At 54.3% G+C, this 27,429-nt stretch overlaps 1 protein-coding gene across 1 annotated transcript in view; it reads left to right on the top strand.

Moving 5' to 3' along the window:
- PARVB (parvin beta) overlaps positions 1–27,429 on the top strand; it is a 116,519-nt gene extending 89,090 nt beyond the window's left edge. Inside the window, exons 7-13 of the mRNA XM_081250322.1 lie at positions 435–493; positions 3,320–3,339; positions 9,854–9,915; positions 12,444–12,512; positions 17,529–17,630; positions 23,106–23,178; positions 24,430–27,429. Coding sequence (XP_081106448.1) covers positions 435–493; positions 3,320–3,339; positions 9,854–9,915; positions 12,444–12,512; positions 17,529–17,630; positions 23,106–23,178; positions 24,430–24,506 — 462 coding nt within the window. The 3' untranslated portion in view covers positions 24,507–27,429. The remainder of the gene's footprint in view (positions 1–434; positions 494–3,319; positions 3,340–9,853; positions 9,916–12,443; positions 12,513–17,528; positions 17,631–23,105; positions 23,179–24,429) is intronic.

Genomic DNA, 27,429 nt, shown 5'->3' with positions numbered 1-27,429 from the left:
TCTGAGGTTCTGAATGGACGTGACTTCCGGGGTGACCCTGTTCAACCTGGTGCACGTGTGTTATTTCATCCGATGCCTCCCTCATGTTAAGTATGTCCCTTCATGCTCTTAACCTTTCCCAGCTGCAGGGCGTCGAGGAGTTCTTTGGGAGCGGGGATGTTTCTCCTGAGACTTCCCACGGCTGCCAGCTCTCAGAGGGCAGGAGAGCAGGGGGTGAGGGGGTGGGGCAGGTTCCAGCCACCAGAGGGTCACCCGTGTGGTCCCCTGCAGTCCACCCCCCGAGCATAGCTCAGGTGTGGTGTCGAACCTTTGTTTTGTTCTCTCTTGTCCCCAAGCTGGTCTCCCGGCCCCGGGGCCGTCTGTACATGGCCTCAGCTGCCCTCCTGCTCTGTCTGCCCAGGTGTTGATTTATTTGTTCATTTTGGGGTTTTCAGAAGCGGGAAGGCCTGCTGCACTCCAGCCACGTCACGGAGGAGCTGACCACGACCACCGAGTAAGTGGACCCGCTGCTCTGCCCTCAGGCCCTGCACCAGCCGGGGACCTGCACACACGGGGGGCCATTTTCCCCTCCATGTCCCTTGACCTTGAGATGAGATTTTATCACAAGCGTCCACCCTAGCTTTCTATCCTCCGTGCACTTTCTTCAAAGTTTGTTTTGTTTTTGTTTTTGTTTTGCTGAGGAAGGGCAAGATAGCAGTTTGGTTTGGTATTTAAATGAGAAATTCTAGATCTTTTATTTCTTCCCAGATAGAAAAATGAGCAAATATGTGTGACATAGGAATTAGAACTTATTTACGCTGCCTGAAATCTTTTCTGGAAAGAGACAGGGAATAATAAACAAAGAAAAATATAACTGAGCACATTCAGAATCTCTTATAAGGAAGAAAAGGATGAGGGGAAATTTAAAACAGTGAACTTTCATATGGTAGGTATGCTAAACACTTCAAAGTTTTTAATGTTGGAACTAAGTTATTCTCCAAAGACTTTGGACTGTCATTCCTTATTTTGGAAGGTGAGCTTTAAGAATGTTGCGAGAGAGGGTGGTGGGGAGGTGTTTAGAATGGTCCAAGGGACCTGTTGTCCTGATTCATTTAGCCATCTGTGTTAGCCCTGTCAGAGGGAGGGAGCCACGCCTCTAAACTAGACTCTTCCTTTGAGATAGTCCTGAGCCATCCCTTGCCTCTTAGAGAAGGCCAGAGGGCAATTTTTAAGAAGTCTAAGAGGCTTCAGATCTGTTGAAAATAGCAAATCAAATGGCTCTATTTTGCGTGTGGTTTTTAGGAGGCAGACCCTGTGAAGTATCCTTAAAATTCACTGCCTTTGTGCCTCCTGACTAAACCTGTTTCAGATGAAACAGAGCATTAAAAATGGATCGTCTCAGCTCACCCACCTGCTCAGTTCACAGAGTGATTAATTACTGTGTCATGAATTCATGTATGGTCTTTCAAAAAGCAAGCTGACACAGGAAACCGCTCCTGGTGTGGGAGCTGCCAGGTAGATGGGAGAGATGTGCGGCCTGGCATGTGGCCTGACGTGTGCGCACATCTGTTCCAGGCCCACAGGAGGGGGATGGGGACATGGCGCTGAGCCTGGCACGGGGGGCCTCAGGCACGGGGGGCCTCGGGCAGCCCGCTTGGCCCATTCAAGAGCAGGAGGAAGGCGGCTTGGGAGAGTCAGGGGTGCGCTGGCATCTTAGTTACCCATCATTGTGTGACAAACCACCCAACCCAAGGGGCTTAAAACAACGGTCATTTTATTTGCTGACAGGGGGTCAGCAGTCTGGTGGGTGGTGCTGGCCGGTGGGGCCCACTGTCCCTCCCTGTGTCTCTCGTCCTCTGGGCTTCCTCCCTGGTGCCCTCAGGGTCCCCAGAGAGTGAGAGGGCAGCTGCAGGTCCCTGCACCCCCGTATGCTGTGTCCCCACCTTCTGTGGGTCAGAGCAGGTCAGTGGTCACCCTGGATGGGAGGGGGAAGGCAGATGGCCCACTGAAGGGGGCAACGGCGAGGCCCGTGGTGGGGGGTGTGCAGCAATGGGAAGAGGCTGTGCTTGGCTTTCCCGGTCTTGCAGAGGGTGAGGGAGCCCTGAGAGGGCGGCGGGGGGCAGTAGGAGCTCTGTCACCAGAGCCGGCCCCTGGGAGCGTGGCCTCAACGATTCACAGCAGCACCTGGCACCCAGAGGGCCTGCTTGGACACCCAGAGGGCCTGCTTGGACGCCCAGAGGCTGAGAGGACGCAGTTCCCCTCGAGGGCTGGCGGTTTAGCTGTCAAGAGCGGTTGTGTCTGTAGAAATGTGAAACCCAACCCAGGGGCCTTGTACGAAGTGCCGTGTGACCCTCAGGAAATTTCGGGGGCGGGGGGGCACCCTGAAGTCAGAGTGGAGAGAGGTTTCCAGCAGAAGCCGACCAGCCTCCTGCCTGGTCTCCCAGGCTCCAGGTTTGCTCTGTCCTATGGGTCACCTCCTCCAGGAAGCCCTCCCAGTTTGCCAAGCAGGAGTGGCTGCCTTCCTTTTAGTTCCTATAGCATCTGCTGTATGTCACATTTCTGGTGCACACGGGCTGTGTGGAAATGTGGGCTCATGAGTCTGTCTCACCATCAGGCATCATGCGGGCAGGGCCATGCGGTGTTTATTTCTGTATCTCCATGACCTACGCATAGTAGGTGCTCGAGAGACTATTTGTTAAATAATATGGAGGCAAAGAACTTGAGTCTAGAGGGGTTTGGGGATCAAGCAAAGGTCTCTTTGCCTCTCAGGACGCTAGTACACAGAGGGGAGCTGGGCATTCGTGATCTCAGATCCTCAGGGAGGAGCCAGCCGCCTGTCCTTTGTGGTTTCAGCTCTCACCTTGAATCAGGGCCCAGCCTGTGGTTCTCCAGCATCCTTTAGTTTTGTGATTCCCTGGAAGTACATGGTGCTCACTCCCAGAAATGTGACCTCTGGGTAATCTGCACCCTTGTATTTTAAAGTTTAAACTCAAGGTTTAAGCTCACGGTGCTGGAAGACCCGTTTTCTGCTAAAATGTTCTGCGTTACCCACTCCCGTGATTAAACAACCCCCAAATGACATCAAAGGGGTGGTTTAAATAACGATGGCAATTTGCTGCGGATCTTGTGCAAACATTTAGAATCCACATAAGCACCTCTCATTTGTAATTAACACGGGAGAGAATTTATCAAAATGTGACTTACATTTATATAAACAACCCTTCGACTGGGCAGCAGGGGGCTCCGACTTGCCGGTCGCCTCCACCACCTTCTACCATGCTGCTTATTAAACGGGGTTCTGAGCAACCCGTCTGATGGTTCTCTCTGTTCTCGTTTGCAGGATGATGATGGGTCGGTTTGGTAAGTAACCCAGGGGTTGGGGAGAGGGGATGGGGAGTCTGAGGTGTCCGGGCACTGTGGGGCTGCCCCAGGAAGCCCCCGGGGTTCACGCAGTCACACGGGCAGCAGGGCCCTGGGTGGGTTTTGGCATGTGGTTTGCTTCTCAGAGCTGTGGGAGCCTGGGCGGGGATAAGCAAAGTACGGTGGAGGGAGTGAACCAGGATAAAAGGGAGGGCGGCGACGTCCCAGTGAATATAGAGCCTAGTCAGCTAGCCGGAGGGAGCTTCCTTATGGGATGTATTTTCGTATATAGTTTTCCACCTTAAATCTCCAGCTTAACAGACCTTAGGGTGAGGCAGCCTTGGCTCTGGTCCCAGCTGGGTGACCTTTGGCCTGCTCCTTCACCTCTCTGTTCCCCATCTGTGAGACGGGACCTCGGGGTTGTTGAGAGGATTTTGTGAGACAATAAATGTTCACTCTGTTTGGCCCAGGGCCCGACTTTCTCTCTATTCGTGTTAGTTTCTCTATTACTGTTACTGTTAGTAATAATAAACTCTTGCTGTTCCCAGAGAACTGTTCCCTGCCCTGTTAAAGACCCACGACCCCATCTTCATCTCAGCGAGGGATGGCAAATAAAGGGGCAGCTTGTGGCAGTGTATAGGTCCTTAGGGATGGGAAGCCCCAAGCTTTTGGCTGCAGCAAGAAGCAGCCTGAGCCAGGCTCACTGCTTTGGGGAATATTTCAAAACAAGAAGCCCTCAACACCCCCCACCAGATACCGTGTTCTCCAGGGAGCAGAGAGGGGAGCATGGCTGTTAGAAGGAAAAATGGAAACCAAATAGAAGTTTCCCCCCGTGCCTTGGGAGCCTGCCAGCTGGAGCTGGTCCCTAGCTGCGGGGGCCTCAGTGTGAGGGGTGCACCCCAGAGGCACCCCACGGGCTTGGCCACGGGGCCTCTGTGACCTCATGGCGATTATGGGACAGATGGCACCGCTGCCCCCCGTGTACAAAGAGGGGATGCGGCTCTTCAGTTCTCAAAGGTCTTGAACCAGAGAAAATGCAGCAATTACATGTCCTTAAGCTTTCTTAAGTAGTTCTTGAGCCGTGCTGGGCAAATTCAGTCTTCACTATTTTCTTAAAGTAGCAATTCAGTTCTTTTTAATAGCTTTATTATTAAAAAAACATTTAAAAACGGAGAGGAAAGGAAGCCTCCTGTGTCCAGTTGCTGAGGGCGCAGACAGGGTGGGGAGGGCAGCTCCCAGGGCGGCATGGGGCGCACAGCGTGGGCGACGTGGGCGGCCTGGCCCTGCCCTGGGTCTGGGTGGGGGCCCGTTGGGAGGGGGGCCTAGAGCACCCTTCTGTCGCTTCCCTGTCCTTTCTGCATGGAGGGGCTCAGAGCCCGTGGGCCTGTAGAGGCCCAGAGTTGACTTGAGCGGGGCCCTTGGAGCATCTTTAAGTGTTGCTTCGTTTTCTGTGTGTTTTCACTTCCGTGGGCGGCATGGGCCTGGTTTGGGGTTTGGGGGGCTTGGGGAGACTCAGTTCAGCTGGGGGCTACGCGCGGCCTCCCGTGCAGAGGGGTAGCAGCTCGGCCAGGAAGGCCCTGGCAGCCCTGAGAAGGGGCCCCTGAGGGTCTGGTGGACAGGGTGGTGGCTCCTTCTGAGAGCCCACCGGAGATGGCTGAACATCGGGGGGCTGTGACATCCTGAGAAGCCGAGGAGTCTGGAGTCGTTCTCAGTACTTTTGAGGCCGCCCATGCTCGTGAAATGCAAACAGGCAATTAGTGGGTGACAGGCGACTCATCTGCCCCCAGTTTCGGCTTCTGCTGACACAGGCCCCGAGGCCTCCTGGTTACCCAGACATACGGCAGCTTCCGCTGGCCCTTCTCCCGCGGCAGCCTTCGGGGCCCCCAGAGCCCCACGGCCCTGCTGAGGTTGAGGTCGGACCCCATCACCTCCCTCCAGCGTGCTGGTCCCCCGATGGTCCCTCGAGTTGGTTCCTCTGCACCCCTCAGTCTTCTCACTGCCCCCAGCTTGCCGTAAGCTAAAGCCGCAGCCCTTGCTGGGGCCTCCCAGACCCCCTTAGACCACTCCTCCTCTCTGCCCTCCTCGCTCCGCCTGCATGTCTGTCACCCACAACAGCACCCCGGGGCTCCCCCTTCCAGCTTTTTTTTTTTTTAATTTCTTTATTTTATTTTATTTATTTTTGGCTGCGCTGGGTCTTGTTGCTGCACGCAGGCTTTCTCTAGTTGTGGCGAGCGGGGGCTACTCTTCGTTGCAGTGCGTGGGCTTCTCATTGCGGTGGCTTCTCTTGTTGCGGAGCGCGGGCTCTAAGGCGCGCGGGCTTCAGTAGTTGTGGCACGAGGGCTTAGTTGCTCCCGGCATGTGGGATCTTCCTGGACCACTGCGCCACCAGGGAAGCCCCCACTTCCAGCTTTTGTACTCTCAGTAGCCTCGGCCGGAAATGCTCTCCCTCTAGATCCCTCCGTGGCTCACTCCCTCAGCATCTCCAGCTCCACTTACCAGGGAGGCCCTCCCTGACCCCCTGGCCTGAATCACCATCCATCCCCTGGCTTGCCACCCGCCGCCCACCTGCTTAATTATTTCTTTATTCATCCCTTTGCTCACGGGGAGCACTTTGCTTTGCGCCCTGCCTGCCAGCCTCAGGGGGTCTGGACAGTCGGGGACCCTCGCTCGGCCCTTCGCTCTTTCCCTTCACATGTGGCTCCTTGAGCTGTAAGCATCCTGTGGGCTGGAGCATGTCTCCCCCGAGTGCATCCCCAGCCCTGGGCCGCACACATTCCAGGAGCTTCCGAAACAAGAGGCTTGGCTAATGTCTGCCCCGGGCAGGGGGTCGGGGGGCGGGTAGCTTCACTGGGAGCCGAGTTCTCGTCCTCAGTTTCTCACTTTAGCACTCGGAGTGGGGGATGGGGGGGTCCACGCTGCACCTCCCCCAGGAGCCCCCCTCCCCCTCCCCGCCTCCTGCTGGCATCACTGTCCTGGCTGAGGTGGATGGGAGGCCCTTCTCTCCCCAGGGGAGCTGGGGAGCTGCAGCCTGATCTCTATGGCAACGGGCTTGCTGGCTGCCTCTCCTCCGCAGGCGCCCCTCCCCCTCCCGGGCTTCAGGAAGTTGGGGAGAAGAGAGGAGAAGCTTTCTTCCTCTTCTTCCTGGTCTCCTTGTAGCCCCTGGTCTCTCCCCATCACACCTCCCCATTTCTGTGAACACCGCAGCTGGATCACACCATTCCTGGTCACCACCCTCCACAGCTGCTCACCCTCCAGATGTACCCAGCCCTCTTAGCCTCCCCTCCAGGCCTCACCCTCTGGAACCCACTCTTGGCTTTCTGCTCCCTCTGCCTGGAATGCCCTTGCTCCTCCGCTTGCCCCAGCGAGGCCCCGGCTCAAACGTCGCGGCTCCTGTGGGAAGCCTTCCTCTGACCCCGGGCCTGTGTCCACGTCCCCAGGCTCGGGTGCCTCAGAGAGCAGGCCGGTCACATGGAAGAGGGAAGTGGCTGGAATATCGAATGATGAAGGGCTGCCCCTCAGCCTCCGTGTTGTGTGCAGCGGGGAGTTCTGGGGTCTGGGACAAACGGGGGAGTCTGTGCCCCCGCTTCCGTGGGCGGCTCATTGATCTGGAGAGGGGGCGGGAAGAAGGTTCACTGTTGCCTCAGCTTCCATTTCTTCAAGAGAGTCCAGAAATTCAGAACTTTTGGACAGATCTTCCAATTTAAAAAATGTTGACTCAATCAAAAACCACTTTATTTGGAGTAAACTAAGCGTCCCTGAAAGTTGAACTTGGGTAGCCACTGGGGGCCCCTGGCTGATTTGGCCGTTTTCTGCATCTTTCAGGCCTTTTTGGTACCCGTGCTTTTGTACCATCTCCCCCAGCCTGTGCCCTCCCGGGGGCGGGATTGCTCCCTGTTCATCCCTGTGACTGCGGGGTAGGATGAGAAGGCATCAGTGAACTGAGCATCAGTGACACACCTGCCAGGCAGTGGCTTGGCCCTTTATTCACCATCTTGCTTAATTCTTACACTGACGGTGAGCCTCGGGACTGTTTTCACTCCGGCCTTATGGCGGGAAGCGCTTTGCCTAAGTCACGGGCACCAGGCTCTCAACTGGATCTGTTTTCATTCCCAAGGCCACACACACCGCCCGGCTGTGATGCCATTTAGTCCCCCGGGCGCAGGTGAGCGGGGCGCAGGGGCGCTGGCCTCCAGACCCTGCGATGGCTCCCCTGCCGCCCTGACTCTGCCAGCCCAGCGGTGGCCCAGCTAAATATACCCAGCTGACGTCAAGGCTTCTCTCCTCCTGGGGGTTTTCTTAAGCTGCATTCAAAGTTTGTGTTTTGCTTTGTAAAGATTTAGCTTTTCTCCCCCCATCTTAGCAGACTGTCTTTTTGAGTATAATCTGACTTAGATGATTATGAAAATAATTTACAGCTGCTGCGGTAGACAAGCTGGATGAGGGAATTCTGCGGGGCTGGGCCTCTTGGTTGCTGTTGGCCTTTAGGTGAAAGAAGTGGTGTGCCCCTCCCCCAAACGCACTCCCCACCCATGTGTTACACGTGTGTGTACACACCACAGACACACCGCACACACGCCTTCCTCTTTGCCTCTCACCTTCCTTCCTGCCACCCGCCCCCAAGGCCGAGGAGGAGGCTACCTGGTCTGGGCTGGATGAGGGCGTGAGCCGCCTGCCGGGGCCCTGGCCTGTGGATGCTGAGTGCCTGCCTTTTGGGGCAGCCTCGAGGGAATGGCTGGGGTGCCTCCTCCAGAAGCCCCAGCTCCGGCTCACCGAGTCCCGACCTGCCTGCTCTTTGCCATTTCTCCCCACACCCCTCTCCCTGGGTCAGGCAGCGTTGTCCTGAAGCAGGCCCTGGGTTATCTCTGGTTCTGGGCTCCAGGCCCCTCCAGACACGTGGAGGGGTCTTCCTACCCCAGCGCCCCAGCACTCCGTCCTAGCGTTTGGGTCCAAGCCCCCGAAGTAATAGAGGGCGTCTCTGCTGGCCGAGGTCGGCTGAGCATATACCATCCACAGGCAGTCTGGGGGGATGGGTGGCTCCTTGAGGACAGGAGTGGGGGCCCCAGGGCCTTCCAGATGCCCCCCTCCCCCAACCCCTCGGGCCTGGCAGCGACTCCCCACAGTGCTGTGTCCACCCTGGAGACCTCAGCCCTCCTGCCTGGGCTCCAGGGCACAGTGGGCTCTGCCCCCATGTGACCCGCCATGGCAGCGTCTGGCTAGAGCCAGGCCCCTGGCCCCCAGCCAGCCCTGCTCCTGTCTTGTGCACTGAGAGCTGTGTTGCCTCGGCCTCCGGTGACCTCACAACTGAAAGCAAAGGGGCTGATCCTGTGTTAATTTGGAAGACATGGTTGGGCCCAGGAGTGGCAGTTAGAGTGGGCCAGGATCCCTGGCAGAAGGAAGGTCCCTGGGATGTGGTGGAACGGGTCACTTCAGGCCCTGCAGATGTTCCAACAGAGGCGGACATCCTGGGGAGAATAGCTGGAGAGGGATTCTGAGCAGGATTTCTTGGCTCTTTCCTTTCTTCTGAGCACTGGCTGTGGGCCCTTCACTGTTCTGGGGCTGGTGACGGTGCAGGGAACAAGTGAGACAGTGACCCAGCCTGCAAGGAGCGGACAGTCCAGCAGATAACGAAAACTAAAATGTGCTCTCAAGGGGCGGATAGGTGCCATGAGAGTTGCACCGGGGTAAGGGGACAGATAGCCGAAGTGGGGTGCTCTGTTAGAAGCAGATGGTCCTGGAAGGTCCCTCAGAGGAGGTGACATCTCAGAGCAACCTATGGAGGTGAGGCTGGTAAACAGCAGGTGCAAAGGCCCTGTGGTGGGCGTGTGATGGAGGAGCAGGGGGAAGCTGGCGGGTGGAGTGAGGTTAGGGAGGGTGAGTGTGTTGGTGGGGGGAGGCGATGCTGAGCTCACTGGACCCTGTGGGCCCATGATAGAGTGAATTTTATTCTAAGAGTGATGAGACGCTGGTGGAGACTTTTAGTCAGGGCAGGGATGGGGAGGGGCAAGAAATGATCCAGTTGACACTTTAAGGGGCTCACCGTGCCCGCGAGGGAGAATGGATGGGAGGGGCTGGGAGTAGGAGGGAGACCGATTAAGCAGGAAGTTGTAGCTGCCCATCCCCCAGTGAGGGGAGATGGGGCTTGTATGGGGGTGGCAGCCATGACCAGCGGGGGAGGTGGTCAGATTTATTGATAAGATTTACCAATAAGACAAGGAGTGTGGGGAAAGGGAGAGAGGCAAGGACGCCTCAAGTCCTAGGATGTGATGGGGGCGGCTGTCCAAACGCTACCCCTGTATTGTAGGTTGAAAGATAGAAACCACGTTAGAAGGACCCTTCAAAGCATCTTTTCCTTGATTTTGCTCCTCATCAGCACCCGCCCCTCAGTTCTGGCAGGAATGCAAAGGATTCTAGGCAGGCTGAACATCCAAGGGATTAGAAGCTGCCTGGTCCCCGGGCCGGGCAGGGATTAGAGCAGCGCCCGTGTCTCCTTAAACCCTTCTCTGTGTCTCTGCAGAGCGGGACGCCTTTGACACACTCTTCGACCACGCCCCGGACAAGCTCAGTGTCGTGAAGAAGGTGAGCTCTCCATCCGGCTGTGTTTCCCTCTGTCTCTGGGCTTTTCTTACGGCATGAACTCCGTGCAGGGAAGAAGGTGGGAAAATGTTTGAAATCTCTGAAATGTTTGCCACTTGGATTGAAGTGTAATTATTCAAAAGCGTAACTGCAGTGCATAAAATTAGCACCTTTTAACTCAGCATCTCTGCTCCTGGGTATCTTCCTGCCCACCCACCCCGCCGCTGTGGAGTGAATTACCCCACCAGCACCGGGTGGCGGTTCATTCCGAATCAAGGCTTTTTTTCAATGTGGAAATGTTTTTCAGCGTGTCAGCTTGCTGGCTCGTGCTGGCCTCTTTACATGGAAGCCGCATTCACGATGTGCCTGGTAAACAAGCAGGCGTCGCTAGCAGAGCTGTTCGGAGCTGCATTTGGCCCGTCTCTCCCAGACGGGAGCACGAAGGAGAGGCCCTTCCTCAGCCCAGGCAGCCTTCTGGTCAGTCTACGGGTGGACAAAACCGGACAAAACCGTGTGAACGAGGCTCCGGAGTCAGGCTGGGGAATAGCGAGCTTCCAAGGGGATCTGCCCAGAAGCCTTGCTCTCCCTCCAAAGGAATCAAGACTCACTGCACATCGAGTTATCTGAGCATCTGTGGACCTCTCATTCAGGAAGGCAGCAGTGGGATGGATCTGAGCCTATATAATCTGCGCCCTTAACCCTGGGGAGAGAGCTCTCTGTCTTGGACAATTTCCCCACACAGGTTTCTTAATGCAGGACTTCTCAGAGCCTTTAATATGCTGACATGCTTTGCAATTCTCCAAGAAGGGGCTTAGTAGGAAGCATTTTCCAAGCACCGTTTGTCTGTAGTGAGATCTGTTTATTTATGTGGGGATAGAACATATTAAATTCCCATGGAACCCACGTTTGGAAAATGTTGGTCCAGGCTGGGACAATGAGATTATTAGTTCTTGAAGCACTTTGCAAAAGGCTGGCAGAACCATCCCAATGGTCCTTCTGGGGCAGAGCCGTCTTAGCGTTCTCGGGTCACGAGCGACATACCCTGGGGCCTCAGAGCATTGCCCCCCACCCGCCCCCGGCCACATCTGACCCCCAGAACCCTGACGGAACGTATTCAGTGGATGCACAAGAAGAGGATTCATATCTGCCATGATCCCCCCTCTGCCCCCCTCTGACCTGGGCAGATTATAACCCCTCGCGGCAGGTTTCCCATCTGTCAGGACAGAGGCAGCCGCTGTGAGAATACAATGCGATCGATCTCCCTGTGCGAGGGCCTGGCTCGAAGTAGATAGTTGCTCGGTGGCATTGAATGTGATATGGAGTAATGTTGTCTTTCAGTAGGTCTGATGCTGATTTATTCTTTGAAAAGGAATGCTGGGGGGACCCCAGCAGTGACCAAGACAAAATCCTTTAGTTTCCCGACAGCTTCCTGCTTCCAGTCTGGCCCTTTCCCACTCCCACACCGGGAATTGTTGTGTTCGGGGCTCCCGTCCACCTCTCCAGGTCCCTCCAAGGTCATGCCCTCCTACTCTCTCCCATACCACCTACATCCAGCCCCAGCCGGAAGATGCCGGTGGGTTCGCACGTGTGTACGTGGCCTGGGTGGCTGCTCCGCCCTCTCCCCACGCTCTCATCTCCCACTTGGCTCACCCGCCCCGGCTCAAATGCTAATCCCCCGTGCGCCACATCTTCCAGGGACCCACACACTTCTCATCAACACCCTCCGCCCCGCCCCGCCCCGCCCCGACATTGTGTGTTTCACAGGCTTTGCTGTTTTCTCTCGATTCTTCGTGGCCTCCACTGGGTGTGTATATGGAGAATTGTGCCTCAGACTCTTCAGGGTGGGGCTCTGTCTTAGTTACTGTCTCGTGTCTCTAGCATGAAGCAGAGTGCCTGGCACATGGTAGATTTGGGTGGAATGAAAAAAGGATGACATCATGTCCAGGGTAGGCAGAGGTGGGGTTGGTGTTGAGTTTCCATGAAAGTTGGGTTTGATTATCGAGAAAAGTTACACGTGGCAAGTTTTAAACTTTTGCCAGAGAGGAGAAGCCAGTGGCCCTATGTACATATAAACCAGGGCTCAGAAAATCTCTGGCGTTTCTTCCTTTACTGACACTGTGATGGGTGTGGCCCCAGGCAGCCTTTCTGTCTCAATCTTTTGTAGTTCAAGGTTACATCTAGCCTACATTTAAGCATTTATCTCCCCCTGACAGTTATATCCTTCTTGAGGGCACTAATTATTCTTCTGTAGGCTTGTTAAATATGGAATGTGTGTGGATCGCGTGTGTGCACATGGGCTGGGGAACAGAGATGTATGTTTCTTCTCCAGCTGGGATAGATTTAGGCATTATCCCATTAAAACCAAGGGTTATTGTAAGAACATTTCACTTTAAACACAAGCACTTTATTTTAGCAAACAGAGGAGATTATGGAAGCATTGCATAAAGCCAGTGATGGCAAATGTCACATCTGTCCCCCAACGTGGGAGCTGAATCTCTTGCTCACGGTTCCCGTGTCTCTTTGCTTTTCAGTCTCTCATCACATTTGTGAACAAGCACCTGAACAAGCTGAATTTGGAGGTGACGGAACTAGAGACCCAGGTAAGCTGTGTTCTGGGCCGAAGGACCCTTTGTCCGGTGTCATTGTCAGCCAGCTTTCTGATCCCCGGTGGGCGGTGTGAACAAAGTATGTTCGTCTAACAAGGAATGCCCATCCCACAGCCGAGATAGCCCCAGCCCCAGCCATCCTGGCCTTCTCCCAGACCCTCTGTCTTAATTTCTTGGGGCTACCTTAACTAGTACCTTAAACAACAGACATTTATGTCTTTATAGTTCTGGAGGCCAGAAGTCCCAGATCAAGGTGTCTGCAGGGCTGGTTCCTTCTGAGGCTCTGAGCGGGGATCTGTTCCAGGCTCTCCCCCACCTCCTGGTGGCTTGCTGGTAATTTTGAGCGTTCCTTGGGTCATTAGATGTTTCTTCCCAATCTCGGCCTTCTTGTGGGCGTTGTATCCAAATTTTCCCTTTCTGTAAAAACACAGTCACGTTGGATTAAGACCCACCCTAATGACCTCATCTTAACGTGAGGACTTCCGCAAAGACCCTGGTTTTCCAAATAAATTCACGCTCACAGATTCTGGGGGTTAGGATCCCAACACATCTTTTTTGGGGGGGATACAATTCAAGCATAACACCCTCCAAGGTGCCATCGCACCTTCACCAAAGAGCCTCTGCGTGTACGGGTCCCTCAGTCTGGAATGTCCTGGCCCCCTCTGCTTCTGCTGTCCGTGGCCGTCCTACAGGCAGCGCAGCGGCTGGCACCTAACAAATGCTTGCTAATATCCCTCTAATGAATACGCACAAAGTATTTCTCCTACAGTAAGTATAGAAAGTATACTTCCCCACCCCCACTCAGAGCGGAAGCACCATCGTGAAAATATGTTCCAAGTGCTCGGCAAGCATTAAAGACAAAATATAATTTCCCCAGGATTAGCTGGGTGCTTGAATTTGGCGTCTTTTGAGTTCTCAGTGCCGATTTCTCCAATGCGCAGCTGATCCTTCTCAAACCTCTGGGTGATTGCATTTATTCCTTTCTCTTGCTTTAACTTTTCTCATTTGCTTTTCTAATTAAAAAAGTAATTCAGGTTCATTGTAGAAATGTCTGAAAATGCAGATAAGCAAAACAAATAAAAATCATCCATGGGGCTTCCCTGGTGGCGCAGTGGTTGAGAGTCCGCCTGCGATGCAGGGGACACGGGTTCGTGCCCCGGGCCACGAGGATCCCACATGCCACGGAGCGGCTGGGGCCGTGAGCCATGGCCGCTGAGCCTGTGCTCCGCAACGGGACAACGAGAGAGGCCACAACAGTGAGAGGCCCGCGTACCGCAAAAGAAAAAAAAAAAAAAAATCATCCGTAATCCCATCGCCCAGAGAGAGTGGTGCTGGAGATTTTATTCCACATCATTTCTCTACACGGATAGCTCATCGTGGGCAACACGGGTCTGTGTTTGAAAGCCGAATGGTCCATTTTTAATGTGTATATTTATTTGTGCATTGTTTGCAAACACACTTATTTTTTATCAGTTTACTAAAAAATTGCACACGTAGCCTCTGATTATTTGCAGCTTGAAATATTAACAGTCCAGAAGTGTACTCATTGAAAAGCAACAGTCCTTTTTTCTACTCCCCCTAAACTCTCCTGTCATCCTCTCCAGAGGTAATGAACTACAGTTAATGGTTGGATGTGTATTTTTCTAGGTGGTTTGTATGCGTAAGTGTATTTTTTGAAATGGCAATGGATCATACTGTACAGCTGTTTTGTAAAGTGTTTTTTGTTACTAAATAGTGTGGGCATGTTTTTGTGTGAGTGGGTATGTGTTTCTGTCTCGTCCTTTTTGTGCTGTCTGGTCTGTCTGTCTGTGTTTGTCACTTTTAATAGCTGCCTTCGATTCTGTTCTAAGGCTGTGTTGTGCGTCATTAAACACAGTCCTCATGCTGGGACATTTGCCGACCTTGTAAATAGCTGTTCGGCGGGCATCTTTGCACACAGCTGTTTGTGCCCTTGTCTGCTTCCTTAGGATAAACTTGTAGAAATGGGGTCGTTGGAGCATTTCTCTGTGGTAACACGGAGGGCCCAGGAAGGTTTGCCCGCCTGAAACTCTCACTGGCGCTGGTGAGAACCCACATCCTCGCCAACTCTTTCCGACTGTCACTGCCCAGGTGGGCCTGCACACCAGTATTAATAGCCAGACATCTTAGGTTGAGACTCTAAACTTCAATTTGCGTTGATCTCTATTTACTCAGTATGTCCATTTTTTTTCTATCACCACACAATATGAAGTAATATCTTAAAAATATTTTGAACCAGCGGTCCACCAGGAAAGATCACTGGCCATAGAAATGCAGATTTTTTTCCTTTTGTGGCAAAGGATTTTGGGTATTTTTATAAATATGTTCATCATTAAAGTCTCGATGTCCTGGAAGTCAGAGGCTCAAATTCCTGCTCAGGGTGTGTGTGTGTGTGTGTGTGTGTGTTCCTTTCTTTTTAAAACCACTTTTATATTGTGGGCGGCTTCCTAGCTCTGTGATACTGAGCCAGTTCCTCTTTGAACCTCTCCCCACATGTTTAAACTGGAATGGAGAAAGTGCATTTGAAAGGTCAGTAATACATGCGCATGAAGACGGCGGTGATGGTGTCTTCGGGCCTCCGTGGGGATTTCCATCTCCTGCAGAGCCGCACCGTGGGTGCTGAGTGAGGGCACCCCGTCGGAGGGCCACTGCTCTTGAGCGTGTGAAAACCGAGGGTGCCACTCATTTGCTGATAAGCCGGCCCGCTCCTCCTAGCCCTCACCCTCCTGGTACCCCATCCCTCCCCTGTCTTCCTTTCTGCGTGACCACCTCTCCCACACTCCTGTGACACGGGGGTCCCAGGGTGGGTTAGAAGATGCCTTGGAAATCAGCAAAGGCTCTCCGGGCATCTTGGCGCCTCAGCACCCATTCCCCACGCCTCCCGGCGGGTGATGGGGATGGGTTCTTCTGTTTCCCTGGAAATGGCTCAGTGTTGGTGAGAGAGCGGTTTTGGGGGTGCGCTGGCCCAGTGTCGCTGGGGAGGGGGCAAGAGCTGCTAGAACATTCCACCAGCACCGTCGGCCAGAACAGGAGCTGAGTAAGTGACGTCTGCATGGCGTGGAAGCGTGAACCTTGTGACGCACAGGCAAAGGATCAATCAGATCACGTTAAACCAGGGTCTGGAATGCTCTCCCCAGGAAGGACCTGCCCGTTCACACATTATGATCATGTCTGTCTGCCTTGGGCTGTTTCTTAGCGTCCCCTTCCCCTTCCAGAGGACAGGGCTTTCTGATGTTGGAGGCTTGTGATTTTGACTTTTCATCCTCGGCCGCCTGGCTGTGATGGTGGAGGGAGCTGCCGCGGTTGCCTTTAATAAAAACGTCCTCGCTTCTGCAGGTTCTCTTTTTACCACTGCGGTTGCTGGTCTCAGGAAGCTGAAAGCCTCCTGGGTGTCGGCCCCTTGCAGCTGTCCAGCTGTCCTGCGTGGTAGCCTTCTAGCCCAGGGCTGACCAGTGAAACTTTCTTTTGTGATGGAAATGTTCTATCACTGCACCATCCGACACAGTAGCCACTGGCCACGTGTGGCTGTCAAGCACTTGAAATGGGGCCTGTGTGACTGAGGAACTGAATTCTGTATTTTATTTAAATTTTTTAAAATTTAAACTTAAGAGTTCTGGAGATTGGTTGCACAACAATGTGAATGTACAAAATATGACTGAAATGCACACTGACAAATGGTTAAAATGATACATTTCGTGTTATGTACGTTTTACCGAAATAAGTCAACATCATTCAAAAAAGTTTGTAAAGGGACTTCCCTGGTGGTCCAGTGGTTAAGAATCCACCTTCCGGTGCAGGGGAAGCAGTTTCAATCCCTGGTCAGGGGAACTAAGATCCCACATGCCGCAACTACTGAGCCCATGCCACAACTAGAGAGAAGCCCGTGTACGGCAACGAAAGATCCCGCATGCCGCAACGGAGACCTGTTGCAGCCAAATAAATAAATTAATAAGTTAAAAAAATTTTCTTAAAAAATTTCACTAGGCACATGTGGCCAGTGGCTACCATACTGGACCACACAGTTCCAGAATCTGGAGGCTGGGGTCCTCACGAGTCCTCGATCTGCAGGAGGCCTCAGAGATACCATGTCTGCCCTCTGGGAGGATGGGCAGGTCCTGCCTCCCCTGCCCCGCCCCGGGGGGTGGGGGGTGGGGCTGGTCCATGTCCCAGAGACCAGGCTCTGCCTCCTGAGCCTTGGTCCCCTCCTCCCCTCTGGCAAGTTGTTCTGCCCTCACTGGTCTCCATCACTTTATCTGTAAAAGGAGCAGTTGCTCCCTGTCCTGGCTTATTGGGTGGTGGGCAGCAGAGTGGGGTGAGGGGCCCGGGCAAAGAGCAGAGTCTTTGGCTCTAGATTCCTGGGCCCCTCCTGTGCATGGGAGGTGGTGCTGGGCCGGGTAGCAGGTTGAGGGGCTGGGGGTGTGTGGTAAGGCTGCAGCCTGCTGATTAGGGCCCAGCTAGGACGGACCCGTGTGCTGGGTACACACAGAAGCTCGTCGTCACCGGGGCACGGGAGGGTCTCTTCCTATGCTGTGAATACCGCTAGAAGAAGGAACTCAGGCAGCTGACAAAGTGAGGAAGCAGAACAGGGCAGCAAACCCCAATCCAAAGCATAGGGCGCCCTGCAGGTTGTGGATTAACCGTGCCCACAGGCCCCTGCTCACTGATGGAGCGCTCCCTGCGTGCTGGGTGCTCCTTGCCCCCCACCTCCCGCCCCGCAGGGTACCCACGACATCCCAGAGAGTTGGGAGCTAGTGTTACCCCCAAGGTCAGCGGTCTGCTTCTCTCCACGCAGCGGCACAGGTCATCACATCCAATCCCAAGCGCGTGCTTTGCACCCTCATCCTTCACCTGACTGCAGGCTCGCTCTCCTCAACAAGGGGTGGATTTTTTTTTTTTTTTTTACTTTAAAACACTTTCCTCCTTTTGAGTGGCTGCAGATCATTCACTGACCCCGTGTGTGGCCCAGAAACCTCACCATGTGTCCCTCTGTAGTTTGCAGATGGCGTGTACCTGGTTCTACTCATGGGGCTTCTGGAAGACTACTTTGTACCCCTGCACAACTTCTACCTGACCCCGGACAGCTTCGATCAGAAGGTACGTGCATGCATGGTCTCCATCCCGGCAGTGGCCCGGGATGCGCTCGTCCAAGGGCACAGTGTAGAATCCCCCAACCACTCTTTCTGGAGTCTAGCTGCATTCTCCAAAAAATAAGTACTGCCCAGAAAATGGTATTGCAATTGGACGTGACCCTCAGGAAAAGAAGGAAACCCGTGGGTAGTGCCTGACGCATCCAAGTGTCGTGTGCCTTGTTCTCCTCGGGGTCTTTCCCCCGGGACGATGCTGGTTTTAATAATTGTGGCCAAAAGTCAGTAGAGTTGCAAATCCCTCCCCTGTTCATGACACACGGACATCCTGTCTGGTTTTCCTGCTGCTTCATGAACTTCCTATATATACCATCTTAAGTGGCTGCACAAAGTCTATGGAGTGGCTCTGAGGTCACTGTCTCCCTGTTCCCCACTTTTGGGCGATCAACTTGTTTCTTTTTCACTATTAAAACAGTAAGGCAGGGACTTCCCTGGTGGCGCAATGGTTAAGAATCCGCCTGCCAATGCAGGGGACACAGGTTCGAGCGCTGGTCCAGGAAGATCCCACATGCCGTGGGGCAACTAAGCCCGTGCACCACAACTACAGAACCTGTGCTCTAGAGCCCACGTGCCACAACTGCTGAGCCTGTGAACCTAGAACCCATGCTCCACAACAAGAGAAGCCACTGCAATGAGAAGCCCGCGCACTGCAACGAAGAGTAGCCCCCGCTTGCCGCAACTAGAGAAAGCCCGTGCACAGCAACGAAGACCCAAATGCAGCCAAAAATAAATAAATAATCTATTTAAAATTATTTTGAAACAAAACAATAAGGCATTGTCTGGAATATATATACACACACACATAGGTATGTGTGTATATATATTTTTCATTCCTGTGGATTGTTTTCTAGGAAAATCCCTCAAAGAGGATTGTCTGGGTCAAAGGGCATGACCTTCACATTTGGGATGCCCTTGTGACCAGGTGGTCTGCCTCCTGCCAGGGCTTCCCGAGGTCCGGCCATCTCAGCAGTATTTAGCGCATTGCTTTTAGAAATTTGGCTTGTGGACTGGCCGTATTGCTTGAACTTGAGAGCATCTGTCATTTTATTTTCCCAAAGTGCTAGACCGTGAGTTGGGGAGACAGACAATGCAAGCAGGGGGCAGCAGTCAGAGAAACCTGGAAGCAGGGCCCGTGTTTATCAATCTGCCCACTTCTGGCACCTCGAGGGCGGTTTGCTCGCGGCCAAATGTCGCTGCCATCTTGCCTGCTGAGATGGAATCAGAGCAGATCAGCGAGGTCCTGGCAGGTTTGCATCCGCAGTGAGCGGGGATGCACAGGGCTCTGCGGGCCAGTCAGGAAGCAAGAAGACAAGACAGTTGGGTGACTGGGCTCATCTTGCATTTCCTGGCCACGTGGCTGGCTGCAGAAACGTTGTTTTGGAGAGATCTTTTCTTTGTTCAGATGAGTATGAAGGCTGTCAAGAAGGGTGAATTTATTCAGGCCGTCTGGAGCTGGGCTTCTTTCCAGGACAGGCTCGGTGCAGGGGCAGCGGCGTCCCCTCCCAGCTCGGTCTCCTTCCCTTTGAGACGGAATGAAAGTCTCTGTCAGTCGCTTTCTGGCCTGGGAGGTGTGAGGCCTGTTCAGTCCACCTTTGCCTCTGATCGGGAGCCAGGAAGGGAAGGCTGCTGTAGGGGACCGTGCCCAGGGTGGTGCTGGCCCATCGACCCTCGAGGAGGGGACCCAAGGGCCGCTGGAGCTCTCCTCGGAAGAGGCCGGCCTTCTGGAGGGTCCTTATCTGGCCACGTTAGCCCCCAGCTCCCACCCCTGGATTCTCTGCTTTCCTCCCCCAGGGAGTCGTGACATCACACCACCACTGGTTGGTTCCTCGTGAGCCATGGTGGTTATTAGCCTCCAGGTCTTCCCAACCACCTCGCAGGTGGTAGCCTTTCCCTGTTGCACAGACCTGAACCCACTTCAGGCTGGTCCCAGTGCCCGAGCTCCCAGGCACCTCGTCTAGATGTGGCCAGGCAGTGGTGACATGTGCAGAGAGACCGTCACAGAGCATTCCCGGGCCGAGACTGCAAGGCGCTGGGAATCTTTGCAGCAGCGGCAGGAGACTGAGGCTCAGTGAGCAAAATCAGGGATGCGTCGTGGGCTTGTGTTTTTAAACAACTGCACTGGATTTTATTTATTTATTATTTTTATCTATTTATTTATTTATTTTTAACCTGGTCTGGATCCCTGCTCTGCTTTCTCTCTCCTGGAAGCAGCATGTTTTTTTGGTTTTTTTTGTTTTTTAAAAAAATTTATTTAATTTATTTATTTTTGGCTGCATTGGGTCTTCGTTGCTGCGCGCAGGCTTTCTCTAGTTGTGGCGAGCGGAGGCTACTCTTTGTTGCGATGCACAGCCTTCTCACTGCGGTGGCTTCTCTTGTAGTGGAGCACAGGCTCTAGGCACGTGGGCTTCAGTAGTTGTGGCACGTGGGCTCAGTAGTTGTGGCTCACGGGCTCTAGACCGCAGGCTCAGTAGTTGTGGCACATGGGCTCTAGAGCGCAGGCTCCATAGTTGTGGCGCATGGGCTTGGTTTCTCCGCGGCATGTGGGATCTTCCCGGGCCAGGGCTTGAACCCGTGTTCCTTGCATTGTCAGGTAGATTCTTAACCACTGCACCACCAGGGAAGCCCCTGTACTGGATTTTAAAAAGACGAGACCAGATGTCTCCGACCCTGTAGGTTCCTGCAAACAAATGAATGGCCCCTTTGAACTGTCTCAGAGGCATGGGTACCACCGACAGGTTCTTGTTTTAGGCCCACCGTTTGAGCCTTGCTCTGTGCTGGCCACTTTGCTGGGTCCCTTGGGCCCATCACTCATCTTCTGGAAGATTCCACAGCATCCCTCTCTCTGGGGGTGGAGTGTGTCCTGGAGACTTGGAGGTTATTCCTAGAAGCAGATCCCAGGAAGGGCTTTGCAGTTTCAAGGCACTTTCCCTTCTGTTTCCTCGTTTGATTCCCTACCCCAGCGAGGAATCGGGACCTCGCACGGGGGCTGGGGGCATGGTGGGGGGTCACAGTCAGCAGGGGCAGAGCCGGAAAAGCCCACTCCTTTTTGGGACACTCTACTTTTCTCTCACCTGGCCAGGTTTTTGCAAATCCTTTGCATTGCAGAGAGGAAGGACTTAGGGTCCTGCCCGTGGGCTGGCTTGTAGCAGCAGTGTAGGGCCTTGGGGTTCAGCTCGAGGCTGGGGGGTGTGTCACACTCTGGGATCACGGTCAGGGAGGTGACCCCACATCCTCATCAGGAGCTGTTTACTGTTCTTTGTGCCCAGTCCGTGGGGCTGGGCTCTGGGGATGCTTTTCTGGCAGGGCAGAGAAGTTGTGCGTGGTGAGGCATGGCTCTGAGAGAGAATGGGAGGAGGATGGGGGGCAATTTCCTATCTGGCGGTTTCCTCCGACTGAGAAGAAAGCAGAGGGGAAATCTTGCTCACTGTTGGGACGTCCCTGGTGGTCCAGTGGTTACAACTTTGTGCTTCCACTGCAGAGGGCATGGGTTCAATCCCTGGTCAGGGAACAAAGATCCCCAATGCTGCACGGTGTGGCCAAAAATCTATAAATAAAATAAAGTAAAATAAAAGCTTTAAAAAAGTCTACAAATTATTGTTACTTAAAAAACCACGAATCACTGTTGTGCTGAGCAGCTGCGGAGAAGTGGGACGTGGAAGGGTGCTCCCCCCTCCCCCAGCTATTCTTTCCTTGGGGCAGGGGCAGGGCCTCATGGACTGAACCGCACTCCACACCTGTGCTGGGGGCGGATCCTGCAGGTCTGGAGGGGCCACGGAAGACATCCGTTCCCATGTTGGACTGACGGTCTAACCTGACTCTTGTTCCATTTCCCCCTCTTTGCCATCTTGACTCTGTCCCCACTCAGATTCTGTTGTGTGTGTATGAATTCGGGGATCTGGACGGCCGTCAGCCGATGGCCGAGGAAGCAGGATGCCTTTGGAGACAGGGCCCAGGCTCCGAATCCAGACTTGGGTGGGCTGAGTGCCGGCCCCATCTCCTTGAACCTTGCGCCTTTCTTGGCACGGACGTCCTCATCCGTTTAGCCCCGGGACCTCCTCTGTGAAGTGGGAGATTACAGACCCTCCTGTCCGTTTCCCATGCTCGTCCCAGCTCGAGGCCCAGCCCAGTGCAGCCCTCCCTCCCGGCCGGCTCCGGGCACTGCAGGTGGGGCTCTGGCAGCCTGACTCCTGTCTCCCCACCGCCTCTGCACGGCCTGAGAGCCTCTGGTCGTGTGCAGCCCTCCCTGCCCACTCTGGGCCGTGTCCCCCATGCCAGGGCCCGGCTCGTGTCGATGCCCAGCAGCCCGTGGCTTCCTTTGCTTCTCTAAGCGCGGCCCGGTGCCACTGTGGCCTGGATGCTTCCCTGCCGTACCCCAAGCTCTTGTGGGCTTGACTAGCTGAGGGTTATTTTGCCAGATGTCTTTCTCCTGGTTAATTATTAAACCACATCGCAGGTAAACTTGTTAGCATGTTTCTGATTTCATTTGCAGTGAAATCATGAAAATGTTATTGTTCAAAGGGTATTCGATTATGAAGAGCCCTAAAGTCCTTTCTAGCTCTGACACTGGTGATTTCTGTTAGTTTTTGGTCCTCCACCCTACACCAGCCTTTGCTCGAAGCAGACGTTGGGCTGCCTGTGATTTGGTTGATTACCAGCATCTCTCTGGTTCAGGTGGACTTTAAACACAGCAGAGAAGGCTCCGTATCTAACCTCTGTGGCAGCCATTAGCAGAATGCGAGCTTCGAGCATCCTTGGCGGGGGCCGAGTGCTGGAGGGGGAGGTCGTGTGGGGATGCGGATGTGTCCACCTTTCTGGGGCCGTGCAGGTGAGGGCCAGGACCAGAGCCCTGCTGCAGCCACCAGCGGCCTGACTTCAGCTGCAGCAGGGTCCAGTTGCCTGCCCCTTACCAGGGCCACCGCTGTCCTGCCGAGAGCGCAGCTGTCACACTCAGCTCGTTTAGGCCCTTCTGGCAGATGGTGGGTGGCTGCTTTATGCTGGGGATGGTGCACGGGGCTGGGTACCTTCGGGAAGTGACTTGTCCTGTCTGAGCCTCGGTTTCCTCATCTGTAAAAGGAAGTCACTGTCACTTGTCATCATGTGGATGTGTCGGGACCTGGGGACCCCTAGCCCTTGAGGGCAGGCTTTGTGCCCGCATCCCTGCATGTCCCAGCCGCCCCCGATCATTGGTGAGGGGAGTGAGGACCACCAGGTGAATGAGTGTTACCCTCAAAAGACTCCCTCACCCTCCCTCTGCCCATCCTGTTGCTCTGCCCAGGACATCCCCGGTCCTCGTGGGCATAGTTATTGTGAAGGCTCCCTCTGTCCACACTTGCTCCCATCCCGTCCTTTTAGAAGGAAAGCAGGGGGCAGCGGGCGGGCCTGGGACCAGCTGCAGCCCCGGTGCTAACTCTGGCTTCCTCTGCAGGTCCACAATGTGTCATTTGCCTTTGAGCTGATGCTGGATGGAGGCCTTAAGAAGCCCAAGGCTCGCCCTGAAGGTAACGCCCTGACCCAGGTCTTAGAGGGGCTGCCCGGCCAGCCATGTCTCTCCCTTCAGGCCCTGCACGTGTGGCTCAAAGGCTGGGCTTTGCCGACCCCAGCTCCACATGTCCCTTGTGCTCAGGGTTTCGGGGACCAAGAGGCCTGCACTGGCAGAGCCACCAAGGCTGATTCTTTAGGAACCACTTGACTTGGAGGACACGGCCTCTGCTCCACGGCCTCAGGATTTAATTGACTCTCCAGGCTCCATTGCTTAGACTAGAGATGCCGCTTCACGTCTTGAAAGGATATTAAAGGTTTACTGCAGTTTAATGCCTGTCGGGTCAATGTCCTGATGCCCGGGCAATGCTCGTGAGCAGGGACGTGGCTCGGTCATGCCCCATGAGGTCTGAATGGCAGTGGAGACCCGCAGAGCCCCACCTCGCTGTCATACCTGGCTCCTATGTTAAATGACCTATACCAGGAATCCCTAATGCAAATGGGCATCTGAATTCCGGCGGGGAGGGGTTTCCTCCAACACAGCTTCTGATTTGGGGGGCCGTGGAATGGATCCTCCAAGTCCTGTTTGTAACAAGTTGCCAGGTGACGCTAGTGCTCCTGGTCCGGGGACCCCACTTTGGGAATCACCGCCCTACAGTGACGGCATGAATTCTGGGTGGGGTGTCCTCCGCACACACACCCCCTGGGAGGCTCAGCAGCCACTGCTGAACACCCATCCGGGGACAGGAATTCCGTCCTATGACCCATGATCCCCCTAGCCCTCCCCAAGCCCCTGGTCTGAGCTCACAGAGCAAGTGAGAAGAACCAGGTCCCTGACTCCCAGGAGGACAGAGCCCCTTCCCACCAAACAAGGCGGCTGGGACTTACTGGGCCACACGCTGTGCCTGACCTTGAGGGGGTGGGACAGCAGCTCCCACCTGCCCTGCCCCAGGAGGCCCGTGGTCCTGGCACAGGATGGCCTGTGGGTGTTTGGTCCCCAGTAAATGTCCTTGGTTGGCGTAGACCCTGCACCACGCAGACTTGTCCAATGCAAATCCTAGAAGGGATGAAGGAGCATCCTCACCATCCCAGGTGCTCATCCCACAGGTAGCGGCCCGGGGGCCCTCACGGCAGTCTGTATCTTGGGGGATGGCAGAAGTGCCCTGCTGGGGACACAGAGGATGTCCCACATGTCTCCCAAGAGCTTGGGGCACCACGGCTTGGGGTGCACTCTCTCCTCCACCAAACGGTCTCTCTGTTTCCTTCTGCAGATGTGGTGAACCTGGACCTCAAATCCACCCTGCGGGTTCTTTACAACCTGTTCACCAAATACAAGCACCTGGAGTGACGGGCGGGGAGTGGCAGAGACCGCGGCGGGGACGGTGCTTCGGGAGGTGCCCTGGCCTCCCCTCCAAGCCCGCGGCTGTTCCCCATACCCACCCCACCTTTTTCTGGTTGATACTCTTAGCCTCCTTTCCCTGTAATTCTGCAACGGGCGGCCTCTTCTGAAATGCAGGTTCCAAACACCAGTGCTTGAGTTTGCAGCCTGGCTTCACCTGGGGTGTCCCGGGTGCTGTCCCTTGTTTGATCAAAAGATGGAAAAGAAAAAAGCCGGAACCCCTGGGAGGGGGCGCCCGGCCTTCCAGCTGACAGCCGTCAGTGACCACAGGGGATGAGAGATGGAGCTTTGCAGCAGTGGCAATGGCTCGTCTGTCCCGGTGGAATCTCCTGGGTAGGGCTCCCCTCGGCAGTAAGGGCTTTTTACTAAAAAGTGTTTTGCAGTTTTACAAACTTCACTCTTAAGTCTCAGAAGCTTTAGCTGTGACCGAGTGTCCACCCACATCCCTGCTTCTCGGCCACTCAGTTCTGTTTTCATTTAGCTTTTGCACAGACATCTGGGACCCAGAGGACCCAGCTGCCACAGTCCGAGGGAGGAAGGATTTCTGAGGCATTTCTTTATTTCTTGCTACGGCCGAGTGGGCTGTGTCGGAGTCAGCTCTACAATGCCTCTGGAGTGGCAGAGGCACTGTAGACACCTTCCAGTGGGAAGTGTCCAGTCCCAGAGCTCCTGTTTGGGAATGGATGCATTTTAAAAAGCCTTTAGAAAGCAGGGTGTTTTAGTTGGCTTGGGCCGCCGTGACAAAGTGCCACAGACGGGGGCCTGAGACAACAGACATTTATTCTCTCACAGTTCTGGAGACTGGAAGTCGAGATCAAGGTGTCATCAGGGTTGGTACCTTCCGAGCTTCTCTCCTTGGCTTGTAGATGCCATCTTCTCCAGGCATCCTCACGTATCTCCCCGTGTGTCTGTGTCCTAATCTCTTCTTTTAAGGACACCAGGCAGATTGGATTGGGGTCTACCTTAATGACCTCATTTTACCATAATTACCTCTGTAAGGACCCTGTCACCAAATACTGTCACATTCTCAGGTCCTGGGGGTTAGGACTTCAACATGGGGGGGTGGGCACAGCTCAGCCTGTAACAGGGAGATGTGAAGTGTTCACCTCTCTCCTCCCAGAGTACCAGCTTTCTGGAGCCCTGTCGGCATCCTTTGGGGCACCCTGTTGAAGGAAATGCGATCCCTTGTCTGCGTGCTCTTCAGCCCTCGCCCACCTTGTCTCGGGAGAGAAATGGGGACTCATAGGCTGGGTCTGAGGCGGGTCCTATGCTGGGTCACCCCCTCCCCCAACCCCTGGCTCCCGAGCTGGGGTTTTTATGACGCCGACCACCTGAGTTCACCCAGCATTTGCTACCCCAGCAAGATGGGCCTTTCTCTACTGTTTGATTTTTGCCTTCCTGCTGTAGATCAGAGCTGCTGAGGAAGTTGTTAATATTACATTGAATACCAGCGCTCAAGACTTAGAAAACACTTTCATATTCTGTCTCAGCTCACGCAGCTGCCGGGCTGGAGATGGGTTCAGAATAGCCGTTTTGATGGAGGTGGTTACCCAGCAGGGGAAAGAAATAATGAAAATGGCATTACGGTGTCTCCTGCGGGATGCAGTGACATTTAAGAACCAACAAAAGAGCTGAGGCTGGAACATTCTGGGCCGCCTTCATTACATGTGTAGAATCACATTGACTGCGGCTGGTGGAGGCCCATCCACCTGCCTTGTCCACAGGTGGGTTTGGCAAGGGTGCTGCTGCTTCCTGGGGGCCCTGGGGGGGATGGCGGAGGTGAGGTTGGGGTTTGGAAAAAAGCCTCGAGGGTCTTCAGCCCAGGTGGGCGGCTCCAGCCTATTCCACGCCCTGGAGGGGCGGGATTGGTTACTCTGGGGATGGGGATAGGGGTCGGGGTTCAGCAAGCCCACTTCAAGCCCTCTGTGTTTCAAGTAGGAGAGTAACAGGAATGATAAGATATGTGGGAAAAGTATAAACAGGCACTTTTGTGTCCTAATGCTGACTGTTTAAGGCCATGCTCCAGCAGAGAATGTGATCTAGTCTCCAAATTATTTTTTTTCAAATTGGTGCAGAGGTGTAGGTGTGCCTTCCACCCACCCGCGAAGGACCTCCTCAGGCTGTATGCGTCTCGTTTTCCTCCCCTTGACTCAGAATTGAAAGTGGGGCCTGGATGGGTGTGGAGGTGAGGGTTGGTGAAGCAGTTTCCGGGCAGAAGTCAGGGTGAACCCTGCAGTAGGGAGACTCCTCTTGGGATCCACCCATCGTCCCTGTTGGCTTGGGGACAGGAGTTTCAGGGCCTGGGATGTCCCCTCTGTGGGGTGCCACATGCTGGAGCATCTTGGGGTAACTGGAGCAGCAGAAACAACTTTCTCTTGATTCTCACCGGGGGCTCCTTGGAATGCAAACGCTTCCCTCTTAGACCTTAATTGAGGAAAGTTCTGGAACCCTTCCTCCTCCACTGACCCCCATTTTCAGTGAACGGTTTCCTCCCCTGAAGAGGGACCCTCGTCCTCAGGGAGCAAGTGAAAGCAAGACTGTTGGCACCTGTGTGGTGACGGGCAAAGGCCGTGAAATGCCTCCTTTTATTGTCCTCAGGGTGGGGTGTCTTTGAAACCCACCCCACTGGTTTTGGGGAGCCTACTTGCAGCTCTGGTTCCCCTGGAACAGCCACATGGCCTCATGCAAGCACTGAGCCCAGAGCCCCACACACCCTAAGGTCCTAACTGGATGTGACACAGAGCTGTGTTGTTTTAAAGCAACCGAATCCTCTTGCCCAATTTGTGTGCCAATATTTTATTGTCCTTTTAATTATTTTAAGCAGTGTTTACTTTGGATTTCTGGGTATTAAATAAAAGCCACTAAAACCCTG

Source organism: Mesoplodon bidens (genome assembly GCF_964165515.1).
Source record: "Mesoplodon bidens genome assembly, chromosome: 11".
Taxonomy (NCBI): domain Eukaryota; kingdom Metazoa; phylum Chordata; class Mammalia; order Artiodactyla; family Ziphiidae; genus Mesoplodon; species Mesoplodon bidens.
Note: the sequence above shows the minus strand (reverse complement) of the source record. Positions and strands in the feature narration are given on the sequence as shown.